Source organism: Harpia harpyja, chromosome 9 (genome assembly GCF_026419915.1).
Source record: "Harpia harpyja isolate bHarHar1 chromosome 9, bHarHar1 primary haplotype, whole genome shotgun sequence".
NCBI lineage: Eukaryota > Metazoa > Chordata > Aves > Accipitriformes > Accipitridae > Harpia > Harpia harpyja.
The window spans coordinates 7,411,390-7,430,328 of record NC_068948.1 but is presented as its reverse complement, the minus strand read 5'-3'; the positions used below and the strand labels follow the sequence as shown (position 1 = coordinate 7,430,328).

The following is an 18,939-nucleotide window of genomic DNA, read 5'->3' as shown; positions in this document are numbered from 1 at the left end:
ACTGGGATGACTGTTAGAGATTCAGAGAGAGAAGGAAACGAAAGCAAAATTTTTAAACAGATAATCTGTACAGTCATCCAAAGGTAACTGAGAGTCAGGTGTAGAAGGACTTATGATAATTCTTTATGCAAATGTATTACACACTAAAGTTCCTTTAAAATATAAGCTGGATTCAAGTCTCTCACAAGTGAAATGTCACTATGTCAGTTATCAATAGTTTAAGCAAGATCAGAATCAGCTCAAGATTTTTCAGATTATTTCCAAAATAAGTTTACTGCAGTCCATACTGCACTAACTTCTGCATATTAGTCCTGTTTTTCCTTGACATAATCCAGCAGCCAGCCTATTAAAAAAACCCCACTCCACTACAATATTTTTGTAAAATTTATCAGAAATACTGTTTTTCTTTGTAGAAGTTCTATTTTTTCCTAGCAGTTCGATATGCATTAGAATGCTTTGTTTAGTGGAGATGAGATAAAGTCTTTTCCATTTGATCTTCTTGATCCTGTATCTAAATAATACCTTTTCTTCCATAGTGCTGTAAAGTGATTGCATACAATCAGTCCTCTATACTTATTCTAATGAGTTGCTTTCATAAAGAAGGCAGTCCTGGTCACTAACCTGCTAGATCAAGGAAAGGAGCATGCAGTTACTTAGTTACAATGGGCTATCATGCTGAAATAATTTTAGGAGACAACAATTTTTAGGAAAGAACAATTTTTCTAAGAAAAATGCTAGAGTTTAATCCAAATGACAACTCTGAACTGTATTAATTGCGCATGGACTGCATCCATTGTTATGAGTGTGAAGATGCTCATTAAAGATGAGATTAATCAGGAGTGATAGCTAATTGGATTAAGAAAGGGTACTGGTGATTAATATTTATAAACAGTTATAATGATTTTTCTATTTTCTTTTAGTTATGCTCCATCTCTTTGATTTCTCCTGTGTAAGTATAGACAAATCATCTGAATGCTTTTAAATCTCTCAGAATGAAAACTTCAGGTTTTTCATGTCTGTGGTTAAATATCAATTTTCATCTTCATTTTAAATTAGACTGGTATTTCCCCTTCTTCTTCCATTGCCAGTAATGTTGCACACGCATATTCTAGCTTTCTTACCGTTGCCTCAGGTAGGAGCTGGACTAATAACGAAAAAATGAACCAGACATTCTCCTATACCCTCCAGGTCTGATGCTGCAAACATTTCCATGTTTAACTTTAGATGTATCCCTGAACTCAGAGCAAGATTGCAAAACCAAGAGTGAATAAAAGTGTTCATTGCACTGCGGTATAAGAACTTTACCATTAATCTGTTCTTCCACTAATGAATTTTATTTACCTCTTGCTTTCTTGTCTCTGCAAAGCAATTAAAACAAAAGATTTAAAGGAGTTTAGATACCTGACTTCCACTTCTTTTTTCTTCCTATCTTGTCAGTGGCCAATTTTGCAGCCTGGAAGATGAATAATTACTTAGTAGGTGTGAGTAAATACTTCTCTGTATGTTCAAACACGGGTTTTGTACCCGGGGAGGCTTGACTATTGTTTGTTCTTTTTTTTAACCAGCTCGTGAAGAATATTCCATCAATCTTTCAACGCCTCCAAGATGGATATAGAATCCAGGGTGAATGAACTGACTGTGTGTCTCTTCCGATATAGCAAGAGACTAACTGAGATGCGGTGTCTCACAGCAGGTTTACAACTGCCTTCAATGAGGGATTCAACGTCATTGCAGAAGAAGTTGCCAGAATGATGAATTTTGACACTGGTAAGTTTGTAATTTATCTTACAGGGTTTTATGCATGCTGATGTACATACAAATATACGGAAAAAAAGAAACTTCTTGATCATGCAACATGCAAGAAAGGAAATGCTTGTTATCAGTGTGTTTGTCCCTGCAAGTGCCACTACAGGTGAAACAAGAACACTCAAGGCTAAGGATACTTAAAGCTTAGAAAACAAATAGCATGAAAAATTACTAGTGTATAAGGCAAAAACTTCTAAGCTCTTAAAATAACATATACATAGGCTCAAAGTTTGGCTGAACACTGCCTCCCTCATCTTTTGGATTATTTGACTTTTCTGCAGTGGGTAAGGTTTGCTCCTGGAGAGTGACAGAAAGTTCTTAGCTGAATGATGAATAAAAAGATAAAATCTTGTCCTTTCTAGCATTTATACCAAAACTGCTAAATATCACTTCCTAGCATTATTTTTGTAATCATGTTGAACAAGCTTAATATTTCTATTAATAATATATCAGAATTTTCAGGTAAAGACATCTAATATGAACCTTCACATTAACTTCCACACTGTGCATGTTCTTAACAAATGAATATTAAATTAAATATAAAAGGTAGTCTTTACAATGTTCAAATGTGGCCTATTGGAGGTTACTGATGCCACGAGCATTTCAAGACACAATCGTATTCCACAATTTTTTGCATCTCACTAGTATGTTGTTTTCTCTGGAAATATAATATAAAAAAAAGGACACAAACTCTTATGACTGGGATTCCAACTCTGCAGTTTCCACAGAGGTTTCACAGATAGATTCCATATACAAAATGTTCTTTATGTTGCTTTCAGAGGAAACTGGAAGATCATAAACAACAAGGCCTGTTTGAATCCTATTAACTTTGAAATTATGTTGAAAATGATGTTATTATATGTAAGAAAGGAGGATGAAATTCTTGGCATTTCTAAAAATAAACTTGGATAAAAACTCAGGGATTTTAAAACTTTTAACAGTTTTCGTAACTTGAAAGAAAGTCAAAAGTGACCTTGTAAACATTTTTATGGAAAGCTGAATTTAACTCCACCCCCAAAATTAAAATTGTTCACTTGCAGGACATGGCACATTCACACTAGGCAGTAGCTCAAATATTCATTTATCATGACCCAGTGGATTAAAATCATAGCCTTATGCAAACTGCACTGCTTTAGTCTAATGCTGAGGTAAGAAAGGCATGAGTCATGGAGACAGAATTTTCACCTGAAAAGAAACAGCTGTAGCCTATGCAAACATGTTTTGGCAGCTGCTGAAAAATTATGATCTGAGGGCTGTTTAGATTTTTGTCATATTTCTGAATCATGATTTCTAACAAATAGACACGTGCTCTATGAAAAGGGTGAATCAACCTTTTGCTGTGCCATCTGCATGCCTTTGCAATATGTCACGATTATTTTTCTCTTGTCCAGATAACTCTCAGTGCCCAAATGCTTGTCAGATAAATCAATACTCAGATCTTTGACAGACAATGGCCATGATTCAACAAGGCGTATTAGCCTGTGACTGATGTTAAGGAAATGTTAAGTTTTTGCTGCCTTAGGCTTGCCAGTGTAATTATATGGCCAAATTTTTGTAAATGTTTCTCACGGAGAAGCTAGACAAATACATTTGATTTTGATGATTTAAAGTACGGCTAAGAGAAAATGAGATTAAGATTCTAATTGACATTTATGTTATTGTGAAAACAACAACCGTTTCTAAATGTCTTCTTGTTTTAATTTATCCACTTTCTGGTAGGCTCTGGAATTAATCTTGGTCTGCGAGGCTTAGAATCATCAGAAGAATTAATTTACAGGATTGCTGCAGCAATGGATCAGAATGATATCTTTGAAGCACTATTTGCTGAAATATGACTCTGAAAGCAAGTGACAGAATATTTTATGCAGAATGGATTGTTTACTACCCTGCCTGAATGAACATGATGAGTGAGATCACTGTAATAATACAGAGATCCATTCTTTTCCTGCAGTGCAAGAAAATGGGTAGTAACTTTACACAACTGCTATTACAAAATAATGAAAAACCAAACCCCAAAACCGCAACCAGAGCCATGCACATACTGTATACCTCAAAGATAAGTGCGTACACTCAGTCAATTTATATACGATTTCTTGCTTTCCTAACACAGAGATGATGGGGAAGAAATGATAAGGAGGAAGACTGCATTACTCCTACCATTTTAGGATGTGAAAAAGTGTCTTAATTTGTGGTAAAACTGTTACAGGCCTCAATCTGTGTCCTAACGTTACAGTCCTGCTCTTACGGAAATCATGGTCGTTGCTTTCTGCTATTTGAGAAACCTAACAGAACTAGTTCTGCAATTTAGTACAAATGGACAGAAACCTGAACTTGCATGGACACCCACTGAAATCACACCTAAATCTCGTATGTCTGCATGAAGTTTCTTGATGCAATTTGGATTATGTAAGTAAGATATGTAGGTACTTGGTATAAAAAGAAAAAGCTGGAAAAGATGGCAAAGGACTTCTCTGACCCTCTGAAAGAGAATGAATCTTCTATTTGCCAGAATTTGAAATTGAAATACATGGTTGAATTTCAACATTCTTTGAATCAATTAAGTAAATAACACAAATCACCAAATTATCAAAACTTGTGAGTTTTTTTCCCAGTGAAATCTTCCTGAAAAGTAGGAGGTGGTTAAAAGTAGAGGGGAAGAAGTATTTGTGAAAAGTATCATCAGAACTGTTGGAGTCTCTGTTGATTCTGAGTTTTCAAAGAAGGAATGTCCTTGTTTCAGCTGGGACAGAGTTAATTTTCTTCTTAGTACCTGGTACATTGTGTTTTGGATTTAGTGTGAGAATAGTGTTGATAATGCACGGATGTTTTAGTTGTTGCTAGGTACCGCTTACCCTAAGTTAAGGATTTTTCAGTTTCCCATGCTGTGCTAGCAAGCAGGTGCATAAGAAGCAGGGAGGGAGCATGGCCAGGACAGCTGACCCGAACTAGCCAAAGGGATATTCCATACCATAGAATGTCATGCTCAGCATATAAAGCTGGGGGAGTTGGCCGAGAGGCACGGATTGCTGCTCAGGCATCGGTCAGTGGATGGTGAGCAATTGCATTGTGCATCACTTGTGTTGTTTTTTTTTTTTTTAAATTTTATGATATTCCTTTTCATTACTACTACTACTACTACTACTACTACTACTACTATAATAATTATTATTGTTCTTACACTTTATTTTACTTTAGTTATTGAATCATTTTATCTCAACCCATGAGTTTTACTTTTTTCCCCCAATACTGCTCCCCATCCCACTGGGAGAGGGGTGAGAGAGTGAGTGGCTGGATGGTGCCTAGTTGCTGGCTGGGGTTAAACCATGACAGGGAAGTGTGGAGTTTCTTAAATATTTTTGTAGAAACTGAAATTGCACTGAAAACAATATCAACCCATAGGAGACTGTGGTATCATATTACTCGTGTACCAAGGACTTCAAGGCAATTCATTAATAGCCACGTTGTGCTGTCAAACAAAGCCTTTGCTTTTTCATTCAATAAATATTTTTACATGAAAGGCAGTGGTTCTATTTAATGGGTATATACACATATATACATGCCTAATTTTGAGATTCTATTTCTCTTTCTAATCTAAAGTACACTTAACACTGAAATACTGTAATGCTGCTGTTTACATTTAGGACATAATGCACACTTTATGCAATACAGATTGTTGGGATAGGATAACTGTCAGACAAATGATTTCCACATTCCCACTGAACACAGTTGGTGGAACACTGGATGCTGAATACTAACAGACTGCAACAGGAAGAAAACTAACAACTACCTTTTCCTACAGTACTACTGCTAGATTAATACTTTTTTTTCTGTACTTCAAATATTGACTTAAATAATCTATTTTCTTGAGACTTGGCACATCTCTCTACTCAGTCACCTATGGAGTATTTCAGCAGCTTCCTGAACCAGAAGTGAGCATGTCACAGAGGTTTCCCTTCCCATATGTTTACCTAAGAGAGTATGGTCACAGCCTTTTTTAATACTCCCAGTAATACTCACATGAAAACCGGCTCTTGATGATGTATGTGTTTTTATTTCTAGCAGGAGGGGATAATTTAGTAGGTGTGATTCCTCAGAGGGACCTGCAAAGTGATGGGAGCAGCAGGGCAGAAAAAAAGTTCAGGCTGCTTTTCTAGACAGATATGAATGCTATTAGTGGGGAGTGAGCGAGCCATATAGGTCAGTGACTCAAATAGTGCATAAAAATGTTACCCGAAGGAGTCAGAGCGCTACAAGGCATTTGTGGGGTTGCACTGCCACCTGGTGCAGTCCTCAGTGATTACAGGCTCTGTCCAACCCTGGGTTTGGCTTTTTTTAATTTTTTTTTTTTTTTGCTTAAAACACTTGACAAAGGACTACAACGGGAAGACGCTCTTACAGATGCTGACAGTTGGGTTTGGTTATATAAATAGATATGAATATGTCAGCATATGGGTATGGGATCAAAAGCACTGAGGTAGGTCGGGGGCGTATGCCATATCAGCTGAGTAATGGTAGCAGACCAGGTACTTCATCTGTCACGGCTGCAAAGTGGGCTGCCCGGGCTTCAGTGGCCAGGACAGGAGTTACTGCTATAGGTTACTGTCAATTCACTGACCTGGAACGCTTCAGTCTTTGCAGCCGACTGTACTTATGTCGCCAGGTGACACAGGTTTGGCAAAGAGGCCTGTGCAGCCGGGTGGGTGAGGCAGCCTGCAGCCTGCCAGGCCCCTGGGCGTTCAGCGCAGCGAGGTACTTCTCTCCAGCCAGGCTTTCCTCACCGAGCCAAGCGACGCGGAGGAGCTCTGGCTAACACGGCCACGACGGAAAATCTCGTCCCAGAGCTCAGAGGCTTACAACTGATGGCAAAAAGCTTAAAGGACAGTTCATTTTTCATTGCTTTCCGGGGCCTCGTCATATTCACGCCTGCCCCTGAAAACAGAGGGCTGGAAACACTCAAAGCCCCCCAAATCTGAGATTCTTATGCCTTCCGTGACGATTTCAACTCAGTCCGGGGCCCCTTTGGGGTTAAAACCTCGGTGTCACAGGTAAAACCCACAAGACCGAGGACGAAGTCGCTGTTCAGCCACGGTCCCCGCGGGCTGAGGAGAACGCTTCCCGCCCCCCCGGCTCCGCGGCGCCGGACTACACTTCCCATGGTGCCCCCGGGCCGCCGCGCCGCGCCATTGGCTGGGCCGGCCGGAAGGGGCGGTGTGGCGCGCGCCTGCTGGCCGGCGGCGGCAGCGCGGGGCTGCGCGGAGCGCCCGTCCCAATGGCGGCGCTGAAGTACGCGGGGCTGGAGGACACGGACAGCGAGGAGGAGCTGCCGCCGGGCTGGGAGGAGCGCACCACCAAGGACGGCTGGGTTTACTACGCGAAGTAAGGGAGCGGGGGGGGGGGGGGGCGAGGGCGAGGGGGAGCACGCCTGGAGCCCTCTGACCACCCGCCTCTTCGCCCCGGGGCAGCATCCGTGGAGCCGCCGCTGCTGCCCCCTCAGCGCGGGGTGGGGCAGGAGCCGCCATTTCCCGCCCTGTACCACAGGGGCGAGCTGCCGCCGTGGGGCGGCTGGGGCCGGGCTTGGTGGCGGGACCGGTCTCCGTGGGACTCGGTTTCCGCGTGGGGTGCCCTCCCGACTCCTGGGAGCGCTGAGCGTGGGCTGGGCTCTCCCAGCCACAGCCTCCCCGTGCCGAGCCCCGCGGGTGGCCGCGGGAGGGGAGGCCAGGCCGGAGGGGCGGGAAGGGAGCGGGCAGGTCCGCCTGCCTCGTGTGGGAGCGATGCTGGAGCGGCTCCGGGCACGCCTGGGTCCGCGAGTGAGCTGTCACACAGCTGTTGCTGTTGCGGTACGCTTCACGGCTCTGTGGGTTGTCTTTATACGTATGGGCGGCTGAGCCCTACACAATATTGTAGTTTGCTTAGTTTTCCTTCCTGTAGGGATAGAGAAGAAACAGGTACCATGGAAGTTAAAAGTTATAAATGCGCTCCCTCAGCTCTTCAGGATACTACAGCTTTGACAGGAGATGAAAATTTGCGTTTGGCACCATCTGCTTGTGCCACTCTGATTGCATCCGTGCTGGTTACAAAAGGGGGAGTGCTACAGGGGCTAACTAACTTAGTGGAATATATATTTATATATTTTCTCCTCGCTTGTGGTTTCTGTAACCATGCTGATCTTGGAATCTGTTTCAGTCTGTTTAAAGCTGCAACATTTATTCCCTTCCACAAAATGGGGGAAAAGTATAGTGCGTTCTCACCTGTGGTGAGTTGGCATCTTCCTCCCAAGTTCTGCTTTACAAACACTGGACAGAATGCTTTTGTTTATCGACACTTGGCTTATAAACACTGTAAATTCCCTCTAGATGATCGTTTTTCTTAGCTCAAGTTTCTGTGTATTTCCTTTGACTTCAAAAGCCCTTTCAAAAAGGAATCACTTGGTGAAAGTAGCAAATGTACAAAATAATAAGATATTACTGAGAGTAGTTTTTACACAAACGCTTGATTGAATAGTTCTTGTTTTTTAACTGTTGTGAAACTGAACTAATTCCATTTAACATAATGACATGACATTAGTGTATCTGTACCAGCTGAAAATCTTGCCTGGTGTGTCTAAAAATACTTGACACAAAGAGGTGTTACGCTATTGCTACCTTTAACATAAGCTCTAGATCAGTGATACCTCTGCATAATCTGGAAATTTGTTTTTAAACCTTATCAACAATATGAACTTTAAACTTAGCAACAACAGGGTTACTTTGGTTTAAGACCTTTAAAGGTTTTTGTGATGAGTCAGGTGTGAACACAGACAGTTACCAAAGCTTGGTGGGCATGCGTTTATTTGTCAAGCTATGGTAATTTGGTTATGTATCTTGCATCAGACAGGAGTAACTCAGGATCTTGTATCTTTAGTGTATGAGTGTCCTGAAGTTCAAGTGTTACTGCAGGTCACACAGATGTACTTATTTAGTCTCAGACCACCAGCTGCGATTCTTGTAATACAGTATGCTGTCACTGTGGGCTAACTGCATGGTTATTATAAGAAGGAACAGTTGCTTATGTTGCGTGCAAATTGCTGTTGGTACTAGATCTGTAGTTTAGTGATTATTTGTGTATATTGTTCAATAATGTTGTCAGTTTTATTTCATACTTGGGCAATTTGGATGCTCTTTCAAGTAATCCCTGCCTGACTCTTAATATAAAAATTTGGTTATTATTTTAAAATATTTAACAAAAGATAAGATTTTAATATCCAACCTGATTTCAGCACTTTGTGTATTTTAAGACCTTGGTTATGTGTACATCATTTTGCTTATTAGTGTGTAGTGCAGAAAACCTTATGATAGAGTATAGTAATTCTGTTATAGTGATTTGAGTGAATAAAATCTCTGAATTAGAAGAGGAGATGCAATACCATTATCACCCACGTTAAATAAATAGTCTGCTAGTTAAGGCCCTTGGACAAACTTACCTGTCCAAAGCTGCCATTCCTCATGTAGAAATCGAGACTTCTTTACTTTACAGCTTGCAAATTAATGTTATTAGACAAGTGGTTTAGGTGCTTTTGTTATTTGAAAGCTTTCTAATATTATTTCTACTAGTTTCTAATAAATTCTTTTCTTGCTTCTTTCTTCTTTTTTCCTGCCAAGGATCACCATCTTTTTGAGACATTTTCTGAGTCTGTTAATGTTATTCTTTAATGACTTTTGAGTATTCTTTCTTCTCACGGTAAGCAACAAAACTTAGATTGGAAGTCAAATATTTATTTGAATTTTTATAGACTCCTATGCTCTCTGGTTAGTTACTTTTCCTTCAGAACTGTGGCAATATGGAAGCCTGACAACTTCTAAGAGCAGTTTTGACCTTTCTTAAACAAGCGATTGACATGTTTCTTTTTTTGTAGAAGACAAGCCATTTTCTGAACTGTATTAAAAAAAAAGTAGTTAAACTGTATTTACTGTATGGAAAAATTTTTTTTATTACATCAGAAAAATTATTAGGCAATTTTTTAAAATCTTAAACTTTTCTTTTTCTACAGCCACCTGGAAGAAAAAACACAGTGGGAACATCCTAAGTCTGGGAAGAGGAAACGTGTTGCAGGAGGTTTGTGTTAAGCTTTTGTAAAGAACTGAAATTATGTTACAAACATCAGCTGGAGTTTGTGCAGGAACTAGATCTCATTTTGATCTTCTAGTTGACACTAATCACCTAGACAAACTGAGCTTGCAAAATACAGCTGATTTCAGTGGAGCTTTACCTGTGTGATTGTGTCTGTGTAGGGTGATCACTTTGCAGTTTTATGGCTTTCTTATATTGGTCCGTAAAGCCAAAGTACTAATTCTAGGATAAAGGGGTTGTTTTCCTGTGGCTTGTAAAGCATATAGTCAAGGGCTGAATTTCTCTGATATCCTGGTGTCCATCAGATAAATATTATAGTTGGATTATATTCTTCAAAGAATGTATGCGATCAAAGAATATCCCTGGCACAGAAGGAAGTCCCATTAGTTTTCATTTTACTTGTTTTCCCCAACCCAATTGAATGTTTGTGCCAGAGCAGAAGACAGCCAGTGCTGCAGGATACTTGCAAAGGTATATGACTTTTTAAGGACCTTGGATCAGTGCCTTAAATTAGCCACCTTTCCGGAAGCTTCTATGTGGCGTACTTAGGGGTACTATACTATTGGCAAGCCATATTTCTTTTGGCACTGGTAATGTGACTATAGCTAACTGGAATATTTTCAGTAGATTTTGAGCCAATTGAATTATAATTGAATACTTTTCATCCAGGATTAGAAGTACTGGGAATGCTACCTATTAAGTATTTCTGTAGGGTCTTTTATAAAATAACTTTAAAAAATAAGTTTTGTCATTTTTGTTCTTTTATCTGTCCTTTGAACTTTGATTTAATGTATTCCACACCCCCTTGAGGGGGTACCAGATCTTCCAACTGCTGGTATGTTACATGTAACTTTTCCTACATTGAGTTCAATGTTTCTGCTATTTAGTTTATCAGGAATAGATACTAAACAATGTGCAGTATAGACATGGACTAGGAAACATGGTTGCATTTTGCCAGTTTGTGCTATATCATGAAACAACCTTTATACAGAACTTTTAGATTACACTTAATATGCTAGTCATTACAGTTGTACCAGATCTCCTGTATATTGTACTCTTATTAGAGAGCAATTGCATGTGATTAGGGAAGCAATACTTCTTTCAAATTCCAATATTCAAGTGCAGCAGGTAGCTGTATTACCTACGTAAATAATGCAGAATTTTGCCCCATCTGTCTGAGAAATCCCTTAGAGTACACTTAGATTTGAAGTTTAAGCCTGCAAAAGGTAATGTTTTGTGTGTTTCCTAGGTCTGCCATACGGATGGGAGCAGGAGACTGATGAAAATGGACAAGTCTATTTTGTAGAGTAAGTATGTCAATGTAGAATATGGACAAGTAGGACAACTGTGTTTCAAGTTGGGTAGCCTTTTGGAGGTATGATACTGTGACAATATCGGCTGGAAAGATAAATTACTAAGTACAACTTCAGAATCCATATGCAGATATTACACTTGTGTTAGTGTCTAAACACCCATTTGTGGTTTTCTAAATTCTTCCATGTGCACAGAAATACTAGCTTGGGTGGGAGATTGCAGTGACTTGCATATCCACATCTCAGTGTGAGCTGATCCTCAGGCAATGTTTATGTAGGCTCATTCTGTTTGTGTACGTTTATGGATAAACTCTGTATGTATAACTTTAAAAACATATCCAGAACTTCATGGCTGATTGGTAACATTGTAGTGTTGCTTTAAACGTACAAGATGAAAACAAAATTGCTGCAGCTCTGACTCGCTTGCAATCTAAAGCACAGGAAGAAAAGAGGTCAGTGATTGAGCTAGCAAAGATTTTTAGAAAGATAAGGTAGGAGGAAGTTCACAGAAGCAAAAAGGGATTTCTAGGAACGTTTCCTTTTGTATCTTTTCAATGGCAGGGTCAAAATGGGGTAGTTAACTTAAATTTACTTGGCAGAATCAAGACTATTCATAGGCCAAAATAGTAAGTGTAGCTTCTCTGTCCTATAATTAAGGGTTGAAGACTGAAACTTGTTGCTTAGTGTCTCTGATAATTGTCTGAAGAAAACTAAAACTTCATTTTAGAAAGGTGAGCCTGACCCAAGTTGTGCCACTTGCTGAGCTGATGTGAAGCTATTTGTTTTCAGTTGTTTGAGTAAAAAGTACCGAGCTACAGTTCTCATTGGTATATTTTTTTCAAGGGAGTAGTGTAGGCCCTTTTTATAGAGCTCCTAAGAGAACATGATTTCCCTAATATAATGCGATTTTGTCCTTGACAAAATTCTACTTTTTGTGTTAGGGGTTCACATGAAGTTCAGAATGGCGTTGTGAAGTGTGTGAATACAACTATTAATGGACACTGTCACAACTGGAAAAATGGTTGATAAAGTAATAAGGATCACTTTAACAAAACTGAAAAAAAATACTGATTTTTGGGAATTGAGATAATCTACTTGAATTGTACACAACAGTGGTTGAAATACATTTAAAATCTAAATACAGAGTATGGAAGGGTCAAAGCAGTTGAATTTTTGTGTTCTTTTGCAGCCACATAAACAAAAGGACTACCTACCTTGACCCAAGACTGGCCTTTACAGTTGAAGATAATCCGGTAAAACCTACCACTAGACAAAAATATGATGGAAACAGTACTGCAATGGAAATACTCCAGGGTCGTGACTTGAGTGGAAAAGTGGTTATAATCACGGGAGCAAATTCAGGAATAGGTAGGTTAACATTACACATAAGGTAAAATACGGCAATCTTTATCTTACTGGCTACTTTGTTGTTAAATATCTGTGTACTTTTGGTATTCAAACTTGGTTTGCATTATTTCCATATAAAAACTCTAGTTAGAAAACTTTTTTCAGGTTTGTGTACTGCTTTTTAAAAAAGTGGAGAATTTGGAGCTTAGAGGAGAGCCGCAGGAAAGACATCAAGTCTGAAACAATTGATTTTTGTCTAGAAAAATACTGATGGAGGCATTTTACCTTATGTAAATATATTAAGGATGGCTATGAAAAGGAAGGGAAGTTTCTTTTTATGATCTTGGTGGCTAGGACAAGGAGTAAGGTTTGTATGGCTGCAGGGGAGTTCAGATAAAGTATTCAGAAAAACTTTCTAAGGGCAGCAAGTAAACTCAGGTAAAGATTTTCCAAGGAGGCTGTGGGATTTTTATCTCTGAACGTATTTTCAAGTCAACTTGATGATGAACTTGTGTCAGAATGTCATATTCAATTCTCCTTTAGGGCAAAACTGCATGTTTATCACCTTTTGAATTCCCTGTTAGTTGTATTTTCTAGCAGGCTCATAAATGCTTTTAGACACTCAGGTTGTTCAAGTATCTGTTACATAGTATTACTTCTATAGCCGGTGAGTATTTGAGAGATTCTAATTAGCTGCTTTTGTTTCATTTTATAATGATGCTTTGGTGCTTAGGGGCTTTGCCTTTCTTCTCAGAAGGCAGGATTTCTTTTCTAACTTAATTTTCTAGGCTGTTTGAAGTTTCAGTCAGCAATCTGCACAGGATATGTCTTTTTCTGTGGCTTGAATTTGTGGAGGAGCCACAAATATTAAAACACTGGTATGGTTTGGTGTTAGATTTGAATTTGTTTGGTACATGAAGGGATCTACCTAAATCCTAGATAACTTAATCTTTTGTTTCCTTTTGTGGTTTGCATTTTTCTTTATGGTGGGAATACATCAATATTGGAAGAGTCCTTATGCAAATAATTTGGTGTCTTTTTTTTTTTTAGTGCAGGATCTTGACTTAAATGCATTTATGAGGACACTGGAAAACCTTGGAGATGTTCTGGAAAATGTGTTAATAGCAGGACTTATCACTCTGAACTCTCTTGGTCTTTACCTCTTAATTATTTAAGGGAGTGTTATCCCAGAGGATTCAGATGAAGAATTTAGAGCTTTATTGTGGCTTGCAATTTAGGCATTAACAGAACATGTCCTGCTGTCATTGCATGATGTGCTACTACAGATTGGTATTGCAGTTAGGGCAGCAAGTGTTGTACTTATCTGTCTCAATGAGGAATTTGTGTTTTCTAGTGAGGTTTACATTCCGGATTCTTGGTACAGCCTGTCTTTACATTGCATCCAGCAGTAGAATTTGCTTTGTATGCAACTGTGCAGTCTCAGAACATTTAAGAATTACCTGGACTCAAATGATTTGCCTTCAACAGAAGAAGAGCTGCCATTCAGACTTGCTGAATGAGCTGAAAGTGTTTCATATATGGCAAAAGATTAATCCAAGATATATGATGCTTTTGTCAAGAATTTTTTCCCCTCTTTCTCCCTTAGTTTATAATCTGGATTGAGCACAAGTAATTGGGTCTATCCTTGCACCAGATCTTCTTCACTTGTGACATATATGCACAGATATATGTATATACATATACACATATATACCGTTTTGATTTCTATTAGTAGGTGAGGGCAGGCTATTGCTCCTGGTCAGAAGCATACCAAGAAGAGTGGGAGCATTAGTGAAATAAGCCTTGGGCTTGTGCTGCTATATGAGGTTAGGATATAGGGAGTCCAAAACTCTGAAGGTGATGTCACAAATATGTGATTAAGGTGGTGTTATGGCCTATATAACTCAAAACTCTTGCATACCATGTTGCATTTAGTATTGCTGTAGTGCTAGGCTTTGTGTCTGATAGTACTTACCAATTGTCATGGAGCATGGATTAAGAAGAAAGCAGTTCTACGGTTCACGCTTTTTATGTAATCTATGTTCTTTTTTCCTAGCTCTAAGGGCTTCTGAGGGAGGATATAATCTGGGCTGGGCTTGTGCTGGTTATGACTTCTGATTGACCTGCTTGATGGAGAAAAACAAGGTTCAAACTCCTCGGTTTTGTGTGAAGGGAACACTCCCCCTTTGGGGTTGGCTAATAGTGTTCTTGTCCAATTTGGATATAATTGGCAGAATTTGAAGTTTTCTTGAAACTCTGTTGTCTGAGTCTTTAAAATGTATCAGTCTTAGCTTAACTGTTAACCATGCTTTGTGACTCTTGGCAAACTGCTTTGAACATGTCTGTGTCATGTAATGGATTGCAATGTAGAAATCCCTGTGAGCTTTAACATGTCTACACAATTCTATGGGACTCCATGTGGAAACACTAATTAGCTAGCTCAAGTGGAGTCTTGCCAGTTTCGGAGCTTATTCCCCAGTTATTTTAGGATTTCAGTGCTGTGCTCTACTTTGTGTTGTAGATACTTCTTCTAAACTCTCAGTGTATTCTGGAGCTAATTCCCTCCCTGAGTATTTTGAGGAGTGAACAATTACTGTGTTTTCAGAACACTGACATGCTTTCTTTAGGAGGTAAGTGTAAATATTTCCAAGGAAATATTGCTGCCCATTAAGTAGAAAGTGATTGAAAAAGAATGTATTACTTGTTGAGCATTTGTACTTAATAATGTAAGAAAAAAAAAAATCACTCAACCCTTTCATTGTTGTCAAAATGGGTTTCAATGGTATATTTGAAACTAACTTTATGGTTTCTGTACATTTCTTGAGAAATTTTTCATTTCAAGATGGGTAGAACAAAGATCAAGGTGGTATAGACTGCAGTCTATCAAAATGCAGAAAAATGCTTTTTCAATTACTGCATTGCTGGATGCTCAAAATAAAGTTTGGAAAATGCTGAGGATCCCTTGAAAGATGGATGAACATAGAAGTTATTTTTTTATTCAGCCATATACACTGCTTTAAGATAGCAAAGTTAAAACCAGATCAACAAAGATGAAATGATATGTTAATTCACTTTATTTGTGAATCTAATACAGGGAATCCAACATAACTTGCCAGGAACACTCTTTTTTTTTTTTTTTTTTCTTAGAGTTGAAAAATTTCCTCAACTTCTGAAAAGCATAGATGCTTACTTGATTACTGAGGGAATACTTTGGATGACTTCAGCAGTGGTAGAGTTCTAGTGGTATCACACATACTGGCTTCTCAAATGTTACTTCATTGCCATTAACTTCTCTTAACACGTCTGTAAAATGCAGACGCTGTCTGCTCTGTGGTTCTTCTTTTTGTTACTATTTAGGAATATGGACTGTAAGAATTTCCTAGATTACATACCCACTTTCATAACTTAGTCTTTAAAATTGCTGCAAAAAGTGTGTGTGGGAAAAAAAGTACTAAAAAAAATCAGATTTATAAACAATTAATTAGTTTTCATTAGCAACTTTGACAAGGTTAATGAATTACTCTGTTCTTACAATATGAAGAGATCATAGCAGATCAAGAATTATTAGTAAAATGTTTTCTTATTTTTTTTGGAAGCTTTTTCTTCTGACAGTACAGTCCAGCTATTATTTGGGTTTTTTTCCTCATTTATTTTTTAAGCTCAATCAAAATTTTAGTCTGAGTATCACATTAGAAGTTGAGGTAGCTTTTGGTCAAAGTAAAGCTGGTGTAGTAAAAAGAAGTAAGACTGACTTACTGAACAGTTTAGTCTTGTGTCAATTTTTCTGGCTTTAAAAACTTATTGTTCTATGTACATTTAAACATAAGTAGTGTAAATTGTCAGTTTGTTCTCTTAAAGTCAGTGAGACTTATTCCACTGTGAGCAATTGAAGATAGTGTGCAATTTTGTGTGGGCGTTGTTTTTCTGTTTTAAGGGTCTCAACATCAGTTAGGTTACAGTCAAAATACTTCCCTAGCATGCTTCTTGTATGAATAAAGTCATACTTTCTAATTTTTCCACTAGAGGGCTGTGTTGCTCTTTGAATATACTGAACAAAAGAGACCTGGTGCTTTTTCCTGTTTTTAGTAAATGCTCCTGTAATTTTGTTGTTTGTGTTCTTAATTATTAGGACTAGAATTTGAAATTTTAAAAAGCATGTCAGCTGTTTATCTAGGTTTAATTTTATAAAGAGATGTGGTATTTTCAACTGCATGTGTGAGCAATGTCCTCAAATCAAACACATTTTTAAAAATAATATTACTTGGTTTTAATATCAGGGAGACAGTTGTGTAGCTAATGTGATTTTCTATGACTTGTATAAATATTGCTATCTGTTTTTAAGATTCATGTAGCTATATGACCTTGAAATGACAATGTGTTCTGTTTTCTGTATTGGGTGCAGTTGCATCTAACCTATTGTGACTGCTAGAGTATGCATGAGTAGCGAAATGTAAGTAGTATTGCAGTATATGATGGAAGGGCAAAATGTGTGTGTTCTATGCAGTCAGGCAGATTCCAGAAAGTAGGGTTTTTCTTAATGCTTTTCCAAGATTTTATCACAAAACTGTGTTGATAATCACAACTAAACCGTGGCTTAAACTGCATTTCTAATTTTTCTGTTATATGAAGGTCAAAAGAAATCTGTTAATTGCTTTTGTAAGGGATGCCCAGAACAAGCACAAATTATCTCAAGAAAATGAAAACCACTTTTGGCTTTGAGCAGCTTAATTTTTTCAAATGCTGAAGAAAATACAGAAGCTTCAGTCATAATGTGGCTTGCTATATTGCTTTTCTTGATTATGTTTTACCAGAGTAAAGCATGTAATTTTATAATTGTGGAAATGTTTTAGATTATTTCTTCAAAATAGTTGTCGGCTAATGTTTGGTTAAATGGAATTCTCTGTTTTGTGGCATTTTTATTGCTATGCAATGAAGACACCTTAGCCAGGAGAAAAGTTGTATGCTAGTTACTATTAATCGGTACTTGAAAGATGAGTCACTACTCCAGTAAGCTTTTGGTCTGCATAGACTTTTGGTATGAGAAGCTACCGTATTTCTTTTATTTCTTGTACCGAACTTCAGTATTAGCAGCTTTTGTCATATTGATGCAAAAGGTCGGGGAAATGCACTTATAATTTATCACAATTAAACATCTGCTTTATGATTTAAAAAGTTGTTTTGAATAACTGGGCCTTTAATTTATAAATGATAAACAGATGTTTTTCTGTTTTATTCCTCATAGCTTTTTTCCTCCTGATGACTCTATTGGTGTATTAAGTTTTAAGCGTGGAAAGCTAGCTTGACATAGTAATAAAACATGGTTATTGCAAAACTTACGCAAGTTAGATTGTAGCACATCACTTAGGTTTTTAAGCTCTAAGAGTCTGATTAAGTTACAACTAAAAATTATTAGTAAATTTTAGCAGAAGATGACATGTTTTATTAAAATGTGTTTTTACAAACCAAGGAAATGCAAAGCAACCTACTTTTTTTTCTCTTAACTACTAAAATACAGTTAGCAGCTATATTCTTTCATTGTTTCTTTTAAAATTGATTTATGCTGCACCCATGGCTGACTTGCATCCCCTTAAACAAATGTAGCCAATACCTGAGGATCAGGTATATGAAATCAGGGGAAGAGACTTAGAGCTAAAACTCTGTTTTGAGCTGAACTATCAGAATAGAGCCTATGCAGCTTTTGAAATGCATGGTATATTTAATGAGCTGTATTCCCAGTATCCAATGTCACAGTTAATTGCAGTGAGGGTTTGTATATATACACAAACCTAACTGAACATTATGAAACTGTAGAAGGTAACATTTTGACAGTGGGTAACCTGATAATTTACTTAGTATAATTGTCATGGTAACATGTAGATGATCAGATTTTGTTCACACATGCTGGTGCTTTTGTGATAAATACAAATTACGCAGTTCTGCAACTTATCATGTGCCTTTCACTGTATCACCTGCACCTAATTCAGAAATCTCTCTCATATAGGACATGATTTGAACACTTTACACCTGTGAGCAATGTAGAATGGCTACCCCTCTTAAATTATTCTGTTCCCCAAATACTAGAAACTCCTCTGTTCCACTGGAAAAAAACAGTAAAGTTTCAGTGGTCTGGGATGTGGGATTAACTGTGTTAATTCTGGGACCAATAGCATCTAAGATCTGGTACTGTCAGGGTAGAAGTAGAACTTTAAACTATTGGAAAGCTAGGAATCTCTCTTTTCAGTAAGCATACAGTGCTTACATTAATTCAGAAAGATCCCAAGATGTTTGTTTTTCTGTCATCGTTTTATTGTATTAAAAAATAAGTTATTTTTGGTAGCTTTTAAAGTTTTTTCTTTTTATCAAAGGA

The 18,939-nt window shown here is 37.9% G+C and overlaps 1 protein-coding gene across 6 annotated transcripts in view; it reads left to right on the top strand.

The window, feature by feature from the left end:
- Positions 1-7,018: 7,018 nt before the first annotated feature.
- Positions 7,019-18,939, top strand: part of WWOX (WW domain containing oxidoreductase) — a 539,453-nt gene continuing 527,532 nt past the window's right edge. For 4 of the 6 annotated variants that reach the window (XM_052795423.1, XM_052795424.1, XM_052795426.1 and 1 more), the window contains exons 1-4: positions 7,020-7,182; positions 9,833-9,897; positions 11,162-11,219; positions 12,415-12,593. In XM_052795423.1, coding sequence (XP_052651383.1) covers positions 7,076-7,182; positions 9,833-9,897; positions 11,162-11,219; positions 12,415-12,593 — 409 coding nt within the window. In that variant the 5' untranslated portion in view covers positions 7,020-7,075. Of the gene's footprint in view, positions 7,183-9,832; positions 9,898-11,161; positions 11,220-12,414; positions 12,594-18,939 lie in introns of all 6 variants that reach the window. The other 2 variants (XM_052795422.1, XM_052795427.1) reach the window with 2 other exon arrangements.